The following is an 18,569-nucleotide window of genomic DNA, read 5'->3' as shown; positions in this document are numbered from 1 at the left end:
AATTAAGGGAGATAACTCAGTACAAGACACTAAAATACAAGAGATTCTGTATCATTTTCAATGTAGATTGGAATGAATGATTATACATTTCATTATATAGATCCATCATACAACTCAAAAACAAAAATAAGAATGTGTAGCTTTTTTGGAGGTGGTATCACATATTCCAGAATTTGCATGATTCTTACACATACTGCTAAATAAGAATCAACCACCTGTATGAGTGCAAGATACAGAAATCTCAAACACCTGACAGTAAGGTTTAATTGTTCTCTAACTTGGCAGAGCCTCATTAAAGAACTATTACATCTTACCCGAGAGTGTCTGAGATTACCCAATCTTGCATGAAAAAACTGTGTGTTTGGTTTTGAGTCAGTTTTCTGATAAAATGTGTAAATTAAAATGACCTGCATTTAACAGCTGATCAGGCCAGTGATACGTCACGACAAGGTGTAAAATTAAGGTCACTTCAAAACAGCATAAATCATACTGCAAGAAATTATCCGTCACTGGTCATTGGTAAGATATGATCATTTATTAATTCTATTAAAATCTGCCAATTCTTTACATGAAAGCACACATTCTGTCTCAACCAGTGGATGATATAAAAATAATCTAGCACAGCTAAAAATAGATATTTCCTTGACCTGTTAGTGAGAAAATCTTTTCATGATCAATAGATTTCAAATTTTTACATTTTTTTATGGATATTCTAATGATGTTGGAACTATTTCAAACCTTTTTCAAGATTTGTAAATATGAAAACATATATGAAGTTCTAAAACCCATCAAGCATACTGTAAACATATTCATTTTGCTACTTTCATGGCGGACCGAAAAGTGTGAAACATAGTACCTGTGAAATTGATTTTTAACAATATATAACTAACATTAATCATTTTTTTAAACCATGAATATTGATACCTGTGAATATTGCTGTACAGAATCAGCAAAAATTAGCAACCACAAAAATTAATATGTTTATAGTAATTGAAGACATTCAATGTCTTATTCTAATATTTCATTTCAAACTTGACAGAGCTAACATGAAAGTTAGTTCACTTACATTGTCTTAACTGATTGACATAGAATTTCATCTCAGCAATAAAACTCCTGAAAAAGACAAAATAAACAACTTTCTATCTTTATTTGTTACTTTCATAAACACAAACTTTAGATAAAAATTTCATAACAATACCAAATTTCTGAAATGTCATACCATTACATCATAAACCATATTGAAGTGACTGATTGGCTTCGTCTGGACTTCATATTCAGACTGGTAATTCATGTATTATTAGTGTTGGATCTCGTATGTAGTGTATGGTCATTGTCTCATAAACCTGAATTAACATTTTATTCCTGTCTAATTGCTATAAATGGTCATGTATTTTGCGGTCCTTCTTGTAACAGATACAGACACTGAACATGAAAGTTTTCATTTATTTAGATAAACTCTTAATCTTTATCATGAACAATCTAGTTAAAGGCCCATCAAAATATGCCTGACTACCTGGGATGGCAAGTGAATATTCAATCGGTCCAGTAATTTTTTTTTATTATTTTAGTAGCCCATATAGAAAGAAAGTAGTTATAAGTGCAAAATTCAGGAATTTGTCTGGTGAAGGCAAAATGAATTTTGATCGGTCTTGTTATTTTGATGGGTTACCCATCTTGGTATTTTATCAATAAACTTACCTCAGGGCTTTCATTAGTTTCCAAGGGTCTTACTGTCTCTTTCTGTTAACCACACTGCGACACAAATAAGTTCTTGTTTCAAACATTGATACATGTAATTAACCTTCCCATTACCAACAGGGTGACAAAATCCACCACAAAGGTAATGTTTATCAATCCTACCAGTTTAATAACAAATAAATCTTGCACAGAATACTGCCGTGTGTTAAAAAAAAAACACATGACTCTTAAATCACTAATATTTTTAGAATGTCATATATTTTTTAAAGAGATTTTTTAAAACAAAACTGAACTTTTATCACCTGACAATAACGAAGAAAAACAATAGTTTATGAGTTTAAGGTCATAAACTAACAAGGGAAAGAAAAATAAACTGATTTGACCTTTAACCCTTAAACTACAGTAATTCAATATGACATATCATTGTTGAAACAAGAAATTATTTGGCTGGCTGTAGTATGTGACCCTTAGAAACTACTGAAAACTAGCACAGCAATACCACCAGAACCAGACTGAAAACAGCCAGACTATCTCTGGTATAATACTCATATTGTATACAAATAACCTCTTTAATACCATTAATGAAGGCATGTCAATTTACAATTATTTACTTCTACTCTATTAAAAATATTGAGACATAAAATTATCGAAATCCCTCAGAGTCATCAGATGACTCATGAAACAGACAGACACTGGCATACTATACATCTATCAAAAGACAGGGGAGAAAAATGAAAAATATTTTGAGTAAATAAACACTTAAAAAATTAAATCTTCAAAGTAGAATAAAAATTAATTTTTTTAAAACCACTTTGTATGTTTACAAATGCAGACAGAATAATAATAAAAGTTCCTATTACAAATTTCTATGGCAACTGCAGAAATGAGTGATTCCATTCAGAATATCCTGTAGATTCAAAAAGGAAATGATTATTGAGTGAGTTTTTGAAAAAGAAATTGATATAATAAAGAATGCTGAAGTTTACAGCCCTGCAATCATCTAATTCAATAAACTTTTTATCTAAATCTGTAAGGAAAATAAAATGATAATAAAGCCAGAGTCAAGAAGTAAAAAACTTCAATTTTTATAGACGTTAAGTACTAAATAGCTAGAAGACAAGCTCAATTGTTTTTCTGTAATTTGATGATATAACATGGATGGCACTTAAATCTTCCACACCTTCTTACTGAATTACGGGATGACTTGTAAGTGGAAAATAAATTAGTTCATATAAGAAACCCTCCTGTATCTATAATATCAGAGTAATGGCAGTTTCATATATCAAAGCTACATCCCTCCTTTATGACAAAAATAAAATTTGGGAAGACAAAATCAGTAAAAGCTAACAACTCAGCAGTCCTTTTGCACAAAAAATCGTAAGTGTAAAATTAGTCGTAAGTTATGATGTCATAATGGAGTTAAGTACTGTGACGTCACAACTTACGACTAATTTTACTCTTACGATTTTTTGTGAAAAGGGCTACAGGAATGTTGATTTATATAACATGCACCTATACCACAAAAGGGAAAAATCACTAGAAGGTATAAGTGAAAAGGACAAAAAAATTAATGTTACGAAGTTGTCAACTCATCTTACATACCTATTGTGATCTGGTCCAACCATGTTGTATTTATAATCAGCCTGAATTTTATTCTGTTGTAGCCATTGGTGAAGTCGACTTTTGGCATTTTCTAAAGTCCAGTTTCCATGGATATCAGCATTGAAATCAACATCTTCTGACTGAAAATAAATATAAATATATAAGAAAAAATACTCAGAAAATAACCCACACAGGCATTCATTTCAGAAAGTTATCCTTAAGTCAATACACTATAATATACAGTGTTCTAGTAAGGATCTGAAAACAGAATGGCACAGATGGAGGACACTTAAGCACTTGACATGCTAAATGTTCTGTAGACTCTCAGATTTGTCGATTTGTTTTTATACACCTCGTATATACGGCACTTTATGGGGGAAGTCAATTGCAATGTTTACTTCATGTAGAGATGGCTTTGGTGACATTTATTATCAAAATTTCCTCAGGGCACCTTGCATTCTTAAGACAGTAACATGGCCACTCAGAGGAGGCAGATGCTGTGAGTCTTTGAGGACCTCCTTTTCTATCTCCTTTGCAACCAGCACTTGTTAAAGTATATAATAAATGCAAATATTTTAGACACAAATAAACAGCTGCATATGATCTGCTGGAGCATTTTTTCAGCATGTAATATAATACTCTGTTACTCTGAAACACAAAATCTTACAAACGATGAAAAGGAAAAAGCAGCTTCCTCCCTTGAAGCCTTACATTGAACTAAACTAGAAAAAAGACCTTGAGCAAAGCACATAAGGTGATACCTAGTTTAAGAGGAACTGCAGACAGATGGATGGAAAGACAAACAGGCAGAAAGATCCCAATATATACCATATTTTAGTGTGTATAATGGGCATATTTCTAAATATATAAATCATTTCCAGAGCATGAGGTGCATATTATTCATCAATATATAAGATTTGACCAAGAAATGAAAGATTTTCAAAAGAGAAAAGAGATTGCATAATGTAACCAAAGGGGAAGTGAAATGTTACCGAAAGAAAGTTTATCTAATCATCAATACATCTTTAAGTATTAAATTTTATATGAAATCTTAATAACACATTTCAGACATAGGTTGTACAATATTTCTTTCTTATATAACATGGTTAGAGATTAAAATGAAACAACTAAAAATCAAAAATTAACATACTTCTTTTTTGTCAAACCCTCTTAATTAAATTCTTTTGCAGCTGAAAATAATTGTTTTGAAACTAATGTTTACCGTAAATAATAATTTTCATCTTTAAAAACGAAAAATCATGAAATTTGAGTTACAACCAAATCCGGAAATGTTTAATTTTCCGGACTTTTGATTTTGTTTTGTAAGCCATTTCTTACATCCTGTGTCAACTTTATCACGCTTTGAAATTAAAATTATCCAATTTATGTAGCTACTGATCTTTACAAGATGTTTTAGTGTGAAAATAAGTATCTTTCTATCAAAATTTTGTAAGAAATACCAGTTAAGGTGAACAAATTGACCAATAAAGTGCAAAATAGCGATCTTTTGTCTTAAAAAATTCTACTGCAATCTATGTCTAAAAAATATCTTTTTTCACATGTTTTGATCTTCAAAATTACACTGTGTACAATACCAAAATGTGTATTATACACACCAAAATACAGTACCTTCGCTTTGCAAGGAGTATTAAATATTAAAAATAATGAGAATGGATATGGTGAATATGTCAAAGAGACAATAACCCCACTGGGATGAAAAATTTCAGCTAAATCCATTGAAGCATATTTGAGTTACAATACAAGTGGACTGACGGACAGTTATACACTTAAATAGACCAAAAAAAGACAGATTTATGAACATTGCAGAAATTTCCAGATGTTACCTCTTCTAGTTTTCTTTTTTCTGCCATTCTCTCCATATAACTTAATGGAGGACCTCTTTGATAAGGTGGAAATTCTCTTGGTTCCTCTTTCATAGCTCCCCCAAAACCTTCACCACCAAAGTTACCTGTAAAAACACAAAATTTATTCAGTTTTTAAAGCTCAATCTCATATCAATGGTATAAAAAATGATACCCAAGCTTACACTTGGATACTGAACAAACACAAACATTATAAATTGAAATTTGAATTATCTTCCTTCTTGAGCAACTGAAAATAACCATCTTGCTCCTTGCACAACTACCTCTGATATAAAAAAAAAGGAATTTGTTTTTTTTATGTCCATTTAACTAAACAGATATTTTCAAACAATGAACTTTTAACACTTAAATGTTATTCTCCATAACAGAAATTAACACCATTAATGGCATAGCAAAGGTACCTGGTCCACCAAGTCCTAGAGATTGATGTGGGGCTAATCCTCCTGGTAGACCACTAAAACCACTTGGCCCCTCACTTTCTGTTGGTACTTGTTCTATCTGGGATTGGAGCTGAAACAGAAACACCATTTGCATCTTTCAAAATAACTGAAACTTGGGTTATTTAACTTATTAATTTACCTACACACAATGACATCATAACATCAATAACTCCTTTACAAATAAAAAAAAACATTGTGCATATTTATTTAAATCAGTCATTATTTTCACTGAACACAAAACGAAAATCAAAGTGCTTGTAAGGGTTGGAGATTTTTTATTCTTGTGAAAATTGTAGCATGAATGAAGTTTCAAAGATTACATGATGTACAATTAAACTGTAATTATACATTAGCATTTCCCATAATATATGTTTTTAGAACTGTTTCCTAATTTGCATTAACTGAATGTTAATCTTTACATTTTCTGGAGTATAAAATGTAATAAATAGCTAGCATCCAACTTCATACACATTTACAAATTTAGTTTCATTTCACATCTATCACAAATTTTTAAACCTGTCCAAAAGTTAATTAGTATTTACAATCAAAGACTATTTTTAATAGAGTATTTATCCAACACAATAATTATACTCAAATAAAACCAATTTCAGCTTAAGAAGATGATGAATATAAGATTTTCAATAACTAAACACTTTTATTAATTTGAATTTCCACACCAATTTTACATGTTAAAATCACTTCTCTTCACTACCTGTTTGTCAATAATACAACATTGATGAAAAGATGAAGATTTTGACTGATAAGTACGTTTAATGGAACATGCTCAACATATATAAGTTTCCTGACACATTAGTGCAAGAACTAAATTCCCTAAATGTAAATTTATTACTAAACATCTTTCAAAGCCAAAAAAAGACTCCCTCAATTTTTCAGTTGATCTGAAGACACAAGTATATACAATGCAGATCCTAATTTTATCTGTAGAAATAATAGAATATCATTGAGCTGAATAATTGTCAGAAACTGGTAACAAAAAAGAGGCATTGAATGATATAAAATGAATTATATTTGGACTATATTTTTGTGTAGTGTTCACAAATAGTAGGGAAGTTCATGACATGAACCAGTGAAGTGACATAAGGTATTTTGATCCTGAAGGATCAAAAACTCCAAAATTACTATACTCACCTAGCAAGTCTAATTGCCATACTAAAAACTACTTAATTATCTTTTTTTCATAAAACAAAGATTAATCCATTTTCAATTGGTAGTTTTATGTCCTTTTGAAATTCTCTGATTAGAAACTTAGCTTCAGCTATCAGTAATTCTTATTCTACATCTGTCTGTAGGCCAACAGCCGCGGGTCATTTCTGGCTGAAAATTTATCCCTTTCATATAAAAGAAAATTATATTCTTTCAATTTCTTGAAATTGTAAATATCTCTGAAAAATCCTGAAAATGGCACCTTTTCAAAATTTCCTTCCCAACCAGTGTGAAGACCCATCCAAAGGCAAAAACAAACAGGTTACCCACACAATAATACAGTATGCAAGAAATTATTATCTGATCATACATACCCCAGTAGAAGGGACCTCTGACTGTTGCACCATTCCCTGTCTTACCAAAAACTGAACAAAATCTTTGGCACAGTTTGCCTGGGCATCTTTTTTGTTGGTGGAGTTACCAACACCAACATAATCAAATCCTTCAACTCTAACCTAAACAAATACAAATAAATAAACTAGGCTTTCTACCATACAAAATACAGGGTGTTAAATAAATCATTGTTATATTTGAATAGTAGCATAATATCATCTCCTGCATACCTTTTCATTCTAAGAAACACCTAATGCAGATAACAGGTAACATTTTTAGGTTTCTTCCTAATTAATATGTCTGCTTTCAAAAGATGGTATAAAATGATATGATTATTTGTCAATTTTCCTGTGTATAACAGATTTTCATTATAAGATACAGGTGCAGGATAAAAAGCAATACATGTACTGTAAAAGTATTAATTTCCGCGGTTGCTAATTTTCGGGGATTCTGTCAAGAGAACATACGTTCGCTGTTATCATTTTTTGCGGGTTGAAAAGATGATAAACCTTATAAAGTTTTAAAAATCAATTTTATGTTTACCTCAGAAAAAGGCGAAAACTAGTACACCATGAAAATTAATATTTTTACAGTATATTGCAAAAATTGATGTACTTGCAGAATCACTCATGACACCCTCATGTTTTTTTACCATTTCTAAAGCTTACAAACAAATAAATTTGATACATGTGTTTTCCTGCAATGTACATGTATTGTATATGTATGGTAAAATACCAAAGTATTGTTCAAGATAGTTGTTTGAAATTATAAATTTGATTGGTTGAAAATGAGGAAGTAGGTAATCAATATACAATGAATGTACTTCAAAATTTAAGGCTCATTGGTTATTGATGGTAAACTGTATTGTAATAAAAACTAGTAATATTTAATTTTTGGTCAAAAATAAGGTCCAGGGATATTCTTAACCTTTCTCAAGTCTACCTCATCCTTTTTTAATTCAGAACATTTGTGTCATTTTTTATAAATTTGAAAATTTGGAACAACTTAACATAATCATGAATTTGTGGTTAAAATAATAAAATTTTCAGAGGATGATTAACAAAATTTAGAAAAAAAACAAGTCATAAACATTCTTAAAGTGTAAGTTTTGTAAGAATCAGGCAAAATAGGTAAAATTAGAAACATGCATGTCATTAACCCACCAATCTAACAATATAATTTTACTCAAGGGTGCTTTCTATTTTATAAGACCATTATTTGATCTTTGCATCACTGGATTTGCCAAAATTTTTTTTAAAATATTGTTTTGACAGTTATCTGCATCCGAAAATTTCAGTGCATTTCAATGAATTTACAACTCAGTTTATTAACTGTGAAATAATTATTTATTTAGTCATTTTTAGACAAATTTGAAAACTTTCCTTGGGTGAAACAGTCACTTTCAGAGGTAATTTAAGACTAACAATATCTCTGCAGGTCAAGTGGTGTTCTTAGTCCTTTTATTCACATCAGCTTACCTCACATTTAAACCTTGGTTTGTGCTTTGATCCAGTCTGGCTGAATTCATAGCATGGTGTTATCTTCTTTTTTCCACACCAAGCATACAAAAACTGCTTCACATCACCCATCTTAAAAAAAATAAAAACAAAAAAAAAAGACTACATATAATTTTATAAAAATATATATGATCAAGAAATTAGGATTTTTACATTGCACATAACTCATACTTTTAGCATTTCTACTTAATGTTCCATTATCATTTAATTAAATTGTTAGAATTTTTCTATTGAAATTTTAATGAAGATATACAAGATAATGAACATGTTAATGCATTGCTTATTAAATCACTTCTGTAATAGAAATACCCAAAATTTACAAATATTTATTCATGTTTAAGGACTAGACAATAGGTGTTTCAGTGTGGGTAACATAGTACAAGTAGTTTGTGCTATTATGGTTATCCAACTATCCTGACTTATCATTCATACAGTGGTTTTATTTAATTGTGTGTGTATCAATTATCGTAGATATAAGAAAAAAGACATTTCATTAGGCATTTGAAATTGTGGTTTGTGTGTCAATATTTTTTTAAATTAACTATTTTTTCTGGCTTTCCGGAAAAGAAACTGTTATCAAAATCAATATTGCTGGATATTAAAACAAACATTTAGTTTTTATACAGCAACATGTTTCCCAACACTGACAGTTGAGACAGGCGTAAATTTATCCACAAATGGAAGTTAGGTTAATGACACATTTGAAGGAAAATTATGACCCATGTTAATAGGCTATCTACATGAATTACTCTGGAGGCTAACAACAGAGAATTTCATTTTTATGCCTCAGTTAACATTAGTCTGAATTTCCTCTGACCCTGCAACTCTCCTCTTTTTTATTTGGATATTGATATGTCAGGTTGGGGTCAGAACGATGTGTCATACAAAAAGTTGGAGATTTAGTTTTGTTGGCATTTTGAACCGTAATAGAGAGTAGGTGGAGATTGTTACTTTTAGAACAGAAGGGTAACGAGCACGTAATTTTTCTGCAGAATTTTGAAATATTCTGTTAAGATTCCGGTTTTAAAACTTGTTTCTGCTCCGTTCCGTTCCAAAGGTAACAAGCTCCGCCTACTCTCTATTAAGGTTCAAAATGTCAACAAAACAGGGTCTCTCATGGAAAATTATCGAAACTTCAATAATAAATGTAATTTTTGTAGCAAATTTGGTATCAGCATACAGGAAAATGATTCCGGAATCGAACTATACTCGGCGTCACATAAATAACATACTGTTAAAATTTGAATAAAAATATTTTCTACGACTTTATTGACACCTACCGTCGTTTAAATTGTCTTAAATGACTTGCTCATTCGTTTAGCCAAACGGCTTCTCCCTGAACAAGTCGCTTTTAGCTTAAATCATGCGTAACAAATCCTTACGGGAAAATCCCATACTAATATCCGCCATGTTGGTTTCTACGGGACGATTTGTTTACAAACGAAGTGCGTAAGTTCCCGTCGAACTCTGGTGACAATCGTCTGCTTGATTAACTTCTCGGTATTGTACGTTGTTCGCGTAAAATAAATCCGAGATATCCGAAATAACGCCGAAATGCATTCTGGGTTCTTCGGTTTTTGGACAAACCATTTAAACGTAAACAACATCTCCTAGCAACCCGATCACTGTAAACATGGCCGACTTTTTACAATGTAAATATTGGCACCTAGAATTAAAATCTGACCGGAATTTAACGATTCAATGTTCAGGGAGAAGCCGTTTGGCTAAACGAATGAGCAAGTCATTTAAGACAATTTAAACGACGGTAGGTGTCAATAAAGTCGTAGAAAATATTTTTATTCAAATTTTAACAGTATGTTATTTATGTGACGCCGAGTATAGATAGGTGTGACATGCACAATTTCAACTTGAAAGTCGTTACAAGTGGTTGAAGGGCGATACTCCGCAGTACCAGTAAATCTCCAACTTTTTGTATTACACATCGTTCTGACCCAAACCCAACACATCAATATCCAAATAAAAAAGAGGAGAGTTGCAGGGTCAGAGGAAATTCGGACTAAGTTAACATCTATATTATAAGAAGCTAAGTTACAGCATTTTCTGTTGTTACTTCTATGAAGACAACATCGAAGCATGATCTATTGACACGTGTAGATTAATTCTATAGTCTTTGGATTAAATGGTACACCTTTTTTGCTGTAAGTTTTATAATAATACCTCACAGTCACTTATTGAGCGACCCAAAATTGTCTCGTCGCTTACATCAATCAAAAGTAGGAAACAAATTAACATTAATGTGCTTATCAAAATCAGTATTATGTAATTCAGTTTCATAAACAAGATATTAAATCATCTTTTGACGATTGTATTATAAATGTTTTGAAATTTTAAAATATATTTACTTTAGTAAGTGATATAAGCGACAACAAGTTCTCGGAGATGTGCGCGAGAAGTGTTCGGTAGTTACCTGTAAACAACATGGAGGAGATCAAGTCATGTGGAAACATTAATTGCCTATATTTATCGATAAAATCTGATATAAAAAGATGTTCTATGGTGTAGTGCAATGAAACACGAATAATGTGATTCGAATACGACGTGTCACACAAAAACGGGGAATTAAACTCATTTAAAATGAAGAATCCCTGCAACTGGACCAGAGAGGATTATTTTCCTGCTCTTATGCATTCAGATAAACGTTCATTCCAGGCATTGGAATCATTTGTCGATGATCTTCACGCTGAAAAAGAGGCCACTATTACAACATTTTTAAGCCACTCTGGTGCTGAGGATTTTTTGTGGGGTCTTGCAAAACTTCTTGGCAGTGATAGTCCAAGGTAATCTTACAGTTACAATTACATTGTAAACCAGCATAATTACATTGGAAGTAATACATTTATAAGACATATACAACATGGTCCATTTTCATATAACAAAGTAAATTAAATGAATTTCTAGGGATTATGAACAGATTAATGCATTTTTTCTCCCATTTTCAACCATACACACATGAGTGTTAGTCAATATTTCAGTCCGTATGCATTGTACATTTAGTACATCTGATTGTATCATAAAATAAAATGTACTTTTTGGAATTTGGAAAAGTTGTTTTATTTGTTAGTGTTAATTACATTGGATTTTTTAACTTCCAACATTTAGGACACAGTGTTCTCGATAAGGCACCTACACTTGTCCTGGATGCAAGAAAAACTTGCTGGATGTGTCAAGTTAAAAAATTGTGCCTCTGCAGGATGCATCTGCACAATATCAGCTGTATCCTAACATTTGTAGTTTTTTTTTTTAAATCATTAAAACTATCCTAAAAATTGTGGAAATTTTTTTTTTGACAACTGGAAAACTGGAAGATTACAAAGTTACTCACACATGATGTTCATCATATGATTTTTTTTTACAAAAAATAGGTTACAAAGTATTTGATAAAAAATTGTGACAAATAATTTCAAAATGAGTAAAACAAATTCTATTCCAAAGAACCAGATATATTTCATCATGAAACCGGTTCAGAACTGGATTTTTTTTTCCTTGTACATCATTGTACTTTTTTGACGTCTTAATGGCATAATCAAAATAAGAAATACAAAACACTTCAAGCAAATGTTGCAAATGATTTTTTTCACAGTTGGAAATTTTGTTTGACTCTTCTTTTAATTTAGGCATTTGTTGTTTGTTTTACGTTTCAACTGTGAATAATGCACAGGAACTTGATCTAAATGTACAAATGTAGTCATGGCATGGGGTCAGTCTAGGTGAAAGATGATTATTTGTTTACACTCTCATTATCAGCAATTAAGATTCTCTGAAGTTATGTATTGGCTGTTTCTTTTATGATCATGAACTGGCTTTGAAGCCACAACTGTACTATGAGGTGACCAACATTATTTTTGTTTTTTGTTTCCACATTGACCAATAAAAATTTTCGGGTTATTTAAAAGGACCTGTTATTTCAATGTTGGTACATGTATCAGTTCCAATATGAGTCAACAACAATTACAGTCTTTCTTCAAGCGAAAGTTTCAAGACTATAAGTATTATAAATGTAGTTTACATAAGTACATGTCCATGTAACTACAGTAAATATACATTATATATGGAGTTACATTTGTATGTCATGAAGCCGGCAAACAGAATAAGTTTGTTTTCAAATAAAAAAAAGATGCTGTGTTTACTCTACACAATTTAATATGGATAACATGTATAATTGCTGTGAGATATGGTTTCATATGATTGTACATACAATGTATGTAGTACTGATGTACATACTAAAATGATGAATGTAGCGTTTGAACTCGTTTTAAACTAGGAAAAAGGGTGGGACCCACCAAGTTCATCTGGCACTCACCTTTCCAAAAAGTGATGAGTCGTAGGACTCGCTATGTAAAAATCCTAGTGAGAACCCTGAGGACAGTTCACACTAAAGAAAACAAAATCCCTATAAAGCCACAGCTATATATTGGACAAAAAATGTACATGCAATTGTAAGTTTGTGGGCCATGTCAGTGTCTACTACCAAATATTAATATCTAATACAATGAATGCCAACTACTATATGAAGTGCTGCCTAATTTTGCCATAGACAGCATTGATCAAACTACAAAATAAGTCCATGCATCTAGCTTTTTCTCTCTAGCAAGTTCTTTTCTTTGATTCAGTCTTTAAATGTTACAGTGTTAAAATTGGAAAAAAAATAAAACAAGAAGGATGGCACATGACAAATCCTTTTTAACTCCTTTGAACATTCTACATGTATTTTAAATGAGGAATTTTTATACTGAATAGTCCATACTGCAAAATTAAAGTTAAAGCTTAAGTATATGTAATCATGGTAATATACATGTACAAAATGTACCTTTAGGTGCTGGGAATAGTCATTGTTTTAAATGCACAATTGCACATTGCTTTTGATATCTTGAGATTCACATAAAATCGACCAATTAACTTTGACCAGGTATTGGAGAGGATACCTGTTGCTGACAGACTTCCTGTCATTTTTATTTACAAAACATGGGACCAAAATATCTCCAGTTGGTTATTTTTGTAGCCAAATCAAATAAAAAATTACTATTTGCGACATTGGTAAAACCAAGTGTGAACCCTGCTCCTGTAAATGTATATGTTATCATTGTTTTTATGTATATATTAGTGATCTTAATCATTTTTACCACGAGTATATAATAAAACCATCATGAAGTTTTCTTTTTAATTTCATTGTGCAGACTGTGTACATGTGGCTCTTAACCTGATAAATTCTTGTTCTTACTATGTGTACATGTTTTTGGAAATTTCTTTTGTCATTACATTTGAACAATTGTACAAGTTTACAATACATTTTTCCATATGTTTTTATATCCTCTACTTATTTGAAATTGAATTTTCTCTCATTCATTTCATTTCACTTTCAATCTTTCTGATTAAAATTTCACTAAATATATAAAAGGGTTGTTGAGACTGGTTAAACTTCATATGAAAAGAGAATCTGTATCTGTACATGTACTCGTCTTCATAAAGATCTATGACTATTTTACACACAACAGTATTCTAGAATCTCACCCTTTCTGCCACAAGACCAAATGTCTGAATAACAAAGTATATATGTACATGTGTGTAGGAGAGGATTTGTCAAAACATCAAATCTCAGAACTTGGCATTCATTAATGCAACTAAACAAATGCTACATTTGTTACAGTAATAAGAAAAGCACACAGTAATTTTCGAGTTTATGGTACCAGTATTTAATTTATCATGGAAAATGAATTTAAACATAAATTGTAAAACACTGGTCAACTCAAGGGAAAACTGTTGCAGTAGTTTCTTATTAATGACCTTCTTCATATTTTCTTTGAATCTTTTGTCAACAAAAAAAACTACTTTCTTATGACCAAATTAAAATAAAATTAATATCGGTTAACATAATATAACAAACACTTGAAACTCAATATAACCCTGGAGTGTATCTATTTTAATTCTTTTAATTCACACTTGTCATATTTGATAAGAGCATTTTACTAAAAATATCCTCTTACGGTTATTCTTATGAAAGTAACAGTCATAATAAACAAACCAATAATCACATAAATGAGTCCAGTATTACGGTAGATTAGCAGCTTTGTGTAATCTTACAGTTAATAAATGTAATATTGTGTTTTGTACATTTAATAGTGGTTGTTCCTTGACATTATTACCACTAATTATTGTAAAACCTACAAACCCAAAATCTATTAGCTACTCAGAACAATGGTGGGACTCCAGTATGAAGTAATCATTTTCATTTTAAACTTGTTACATATTTTATGTGAAATCTCAGATCAATAAGTTTACAGTATAGAATTGACTTTGATCCTTGTATATATATCCTTACATACAGATTTAAATCTTGGGTTATCTGTTTTGTACAAAGTTTCTCACTGCTAAGGTTATTGTATTAGTCAGCATTCTATTTCATTGTGAGATTTTTTTTAAATGCATTAGTTCAGTTATGTTATAATAAATGTTGATATGATCTTTCAAGAGTAGAGAAAAATCAGCATGAATTCTCAATTTATTTTAAATGTCAGTTAATGCATTAATTTTAATCCCTTGCTATCACCAGGTGAGCTTTGTAAATGTAGTAAATCATATTACTAGAACATGCCTCAACCACTCATTCAAGCATACTGCTGATAGTTAGTCAAAGCTTGTCACCTTTGGTGTCAAGGTCTGTTATAGCAGCCTAGCCTCACTGAGATGTTCTTTTTCATTTGCCTGTCATTTACAAGGTGTATTATGATATACCCCTGTCATGTCTGTTGTCTGTCTACATATGATAAAATAATTCAAAACATTTTAATGAATATTGGGATACAAGGTTAGTTTTCATTGAAGAGCTTAGTGCTTTTTTCTGTAAATGAAATAAGTTTTTATATTCGTGCACATCAATGAACTGGGATATATACATATATATATACACCCTTCCAAACAACATTTGGTTGAAAAATTCAATAACACTTTTTGATACTTGGATGATATTTTGGCTCTAAACAACCATGACTTCAATATTTATACTAAAGATATATATCCTGGAGAACTGTCTTTAAATAAAGCAAATATTGATAGTAAAGAATGTCCATTTCTTGATCTTAGTATAATCAATAATGGTAAACTTAGTACTAAAATTTACAAATTTAAATTTACGATAAAAAGGGATGATTTTTCATTTGCTATTGTCAACTATATGTTTTTAGATGGTGATGTTCCATTGTCAGCATCATATGGTTTACATATCACAATTGGTTCAGTTTGCTTGTATTTGTAACACTGTTTTCAATTTTAACAAAAGGAATCTTTGTTCATGTATAACTGAGAAATTATTACATCAAGGTTTTCAATACCACCAGGCATTCACAAAATTTTTCAACAGATACATGTACAAGGAATTCACTCTCAAATATACATGTAGATATACTTTTAAATGATTAATATGTGCAGGTATCTTTCACCTTTTGTTTTACAGTAATATTCTACACAAAGAACGGAAAGCTTGATACTCACCCAATAACTTAACTAAACCGTTGAATAGGCTAATTCATAAGGGATATAGTTATGATATTGTTGTCAAATCGTTAAGGAAAGCATTTTTTGGTATTTACATTGTTTCACTTATAGGGTCTTTTTTACCAGTTTTTTACTGATTTTTGGGTGTTGTTAATTGTGTAATATTTTTTCTAATGTGGCCAGATTTTAAAGGAGGAGGGTTGTGATCATTCCAAACTACTTTAAACCCTACAATTTTTTGCACCTGATGGGGTTGTTGTCTCTTTACCTATTCTCTTTATATTCCAAATGGGTTTGAAATTCTATATTTTCCCTAGTTAGTTCTGCAGTTTTCTACTTGGGAAAAGAATGAATTCCTCAAAACCATGAAAGTGTTCCCAGAAGTTTCATTAGTACACTACAATGTACATGTTCATCTCAGCATTTATTCTATTTGTTTATGTATGTACATGCATGTGGGTGGATGGGAATCTCCAAAGAAGTAAATTGAAAGATTTTATCACCTAGCATCATATGTTTTTTAGATGAACATCGTTGCTTTTCACTGAACTAAGGGAGTCATTGATAACTTGTTGACTTTCATGTCCTCTCTTGACTCAGTAGCTACAATGGGTATCAAACTGATTCATCATTGATTTTACTGAAAGCAAGCTTTTTATGAGGTCTTTAATATTTGCATATGCAGTATTGAATTTCATATGGCATTAGAACATATTTAAAATGGTATTCATACAAATTTAAATTTTTTATTTCTTTGGATATCAGAAACAGATTTAGTCTTTTTAAGCATAATAATTATATGGATACTTGATTTAAATGACTAAAAGTAATAATTTAAGGAAGATGTAATGATACATATCTATACTACATCTGTAATAAATGTATAGAAATATGGATGAAATTCCTGTTTACCTGAATATGAAGATTGTGCATACTATGTATCATTTACTACTTTGTATGACTACCACATAAAGAAGAAAACAAAGATAACTGAACATGTCTTTTTTTATCAAATTGATGTACCGGTACATGCATTTCTTTAATCACCCGTTCTTGCTTATGAACATTTTCAGGGATCGACACTTCCAGTAGTCCTATGCCACCCTGATTTTGGAGAGGACCTCCTAAAAAATGTTCATGGTAGTCGTATGGACTATCTAAATTTTGCCTTATTTAGAGCAAATACTATATAACTTCTTTTTTATGGTTGATTGGTCAATTAAAAGTTTTTAAAAATATGGGTTTTTGACCTCGTTTTCAAAATATTTAGATGTTTAATATGTCAATTTTACAATGGTTTGTCAAGGACGGTACCTTAAAAATACCCAAAACCTTTCCATGGGAAAAAGGTCCACCAATAGGTCCACCAATAGAAATCTTTCATTCTAGCCAACGAGTCACCTTTAACTACACAGAGTAATACAGGACTCATTCTGACAGTCACAAGTTTTAGATAAATTGGTGTTAAGGTTTATACTCTTGTTTCTCTTGTATTATGAAACCTACCTAGATTGAACTCTAAATAAGCCAAAAGTCCCCTTAGTCATCAACTACTGGTGTAAAATTTGACTGAAATTACATGTATGTTGTCATAATACTGTAGGGTGCTTACCCTACCGGTGCACCTGGTCCATGCTCCCAGTTTTTAGTGGAGTCTGAGTTGCTCATTTGCTTTTATTACTTTGTATGTATGTTACTTTATGTTCTTTGTTGTGTATGTCTGTTTTCCTTGTCTGGTCTTTGTCCCTGGATTACATTCTTTTGATAACTGCTATAACCTTGGTTCCCTTGATTACTCTTTTCTACTGTGACATCATTGAAAATACCAATTTTACACTATTACATTTGTAATAATATATTAATTGACCACAGAAAGCTATCTAGACTTGACATCCACTGAAATTCCTTCATTTTAGTTGCAATGCATATTGAACTTGTTTAAATGCACACCTGCATGAAGCAAACAAATCCCTCAGTCCAAGAGTGGTTCTGGTTTGAAACTGTACAGGTAGGATTTACTATTTAAAAGTAAGATAGCTACACATTTTGTGTTTTTGGTAATTGCTAATATAATGCTTAACAACTCTCCCATTATATCTTCATAATATATTTTGTACCATATAAGTAAAAGGTCATGAGACCTTATCTATCAGTAATACTGAATGACCTTGTAACAAGCTCTTAGGGTATCAGTTAATGTGATTATGTAAGGCTCAAGGTATTATGCAATTCAACAGAAGAATAATCATGTTTTCATTATTGTCTAACATAATGATAAGTAAATTACTTCTAAATAAAGGAAAGTTCAAAAATATTAAAAAGGGGGAGGTTGTTATGCAAAGAACTAAAAACCTATTTCTTAA

At 31.0% G+C, this 18,569-nt stretch overlaps 2 protein-coding genes across 22 annotated transcripts in view; one reads left to right on the top strand and one right to left on the bottom strand.

The window, feature by feature from the left end:
• The window catches only part of LOC148611360 (ATP-dependent RNA helicase A-like), a 34,433-nt gene extending 23,489 nt beyond the window's left edge, over positions 1–10,944 (bottom strand). The window contains exons 1-7 of one of the 3 annotated variants that reach the window (XM_088591823.1): positions 10,876–10,944; positions 8,659–8,769; positions 7,162–7,302; positions 5,585–5,693; positions 5,145–5,269; positions 3,301–3,440; positions 1,067–1,113 (exon numbers count right to left, since the gene is read on the bottom strand). In XM_088591823.1, the coding sequence (XP_088447949.1) occupies positions 1,067–1,113; positions 3,301–3,440; positions 5,145–5,269; positions 5,585–5,693; positions 7,162–7,302; positions 8,659–8,769 (673 nt within the window). In that variant the 5' untranslated portion in view covers positions 10,876–10,944. Of the gene's footprint in view, positions 1–1,066; positions 1,114–1,698; positions 1,753–3,300; positions 3,441–5,144; positions 5,270–5,584; positions 5,694–7,161; positions 7,303–8,658; positions 8,770–10,846 lie in introns of those variants that run through there. The other 2 variants (XM_088591824.1, XM_088591825.1) reach the window with 2 other exon arrangements.
• Positions 10,945–11,101: 157 nt separating this feature from the next.
• The window catches only part of LOC148611359 (uncharacterized), a 54,067-nt gene continuing 46,599 nt past the window's right edge, over positions 11,102–18,569 (top strand). For 11 of the 19 annotated variants that reach the window (XM_088591840.1, XM_088591835.1, XM_088591828.1 and 8 more), the window contains exon 1: positions 11,102–11,495. In XM_088591840.1, coding sequence (XP_088447966.1) covers positions 11,293–11,495 — 203 coding nt within the window. In that variant the 5' untranslated portion in view covers positions 11,102–11,292. The remainder of the gene's footprint in view (positions 11,496–18,569) is intronic. The other 8 variants (XM_088591844.1, XM_088591839.1, XM_088591846.1 and 5 more) reach the window with 1 other exon arrangement.

Source organism: Perna viridis, chromosome 7 (genome assembly GCF_037379345.1).
Source record: "Perna viridis isolate PV_CMFRI_1.1 ecotype Kerala chromosome 7, ASM3737934v1, whole genome shotgun sequence".
Taxonomy (NCBI): domain Eukaryota; kingdom Metazoa; phylum Mollusca; class Bivalvia; order Mytilida; family Mytilidae; genus Perna; species Perna viridis.
Note: the sequence above shows the minus strand (reverse complement) of the source record. Positions and strands in the feature narration are given on the sequence as shown.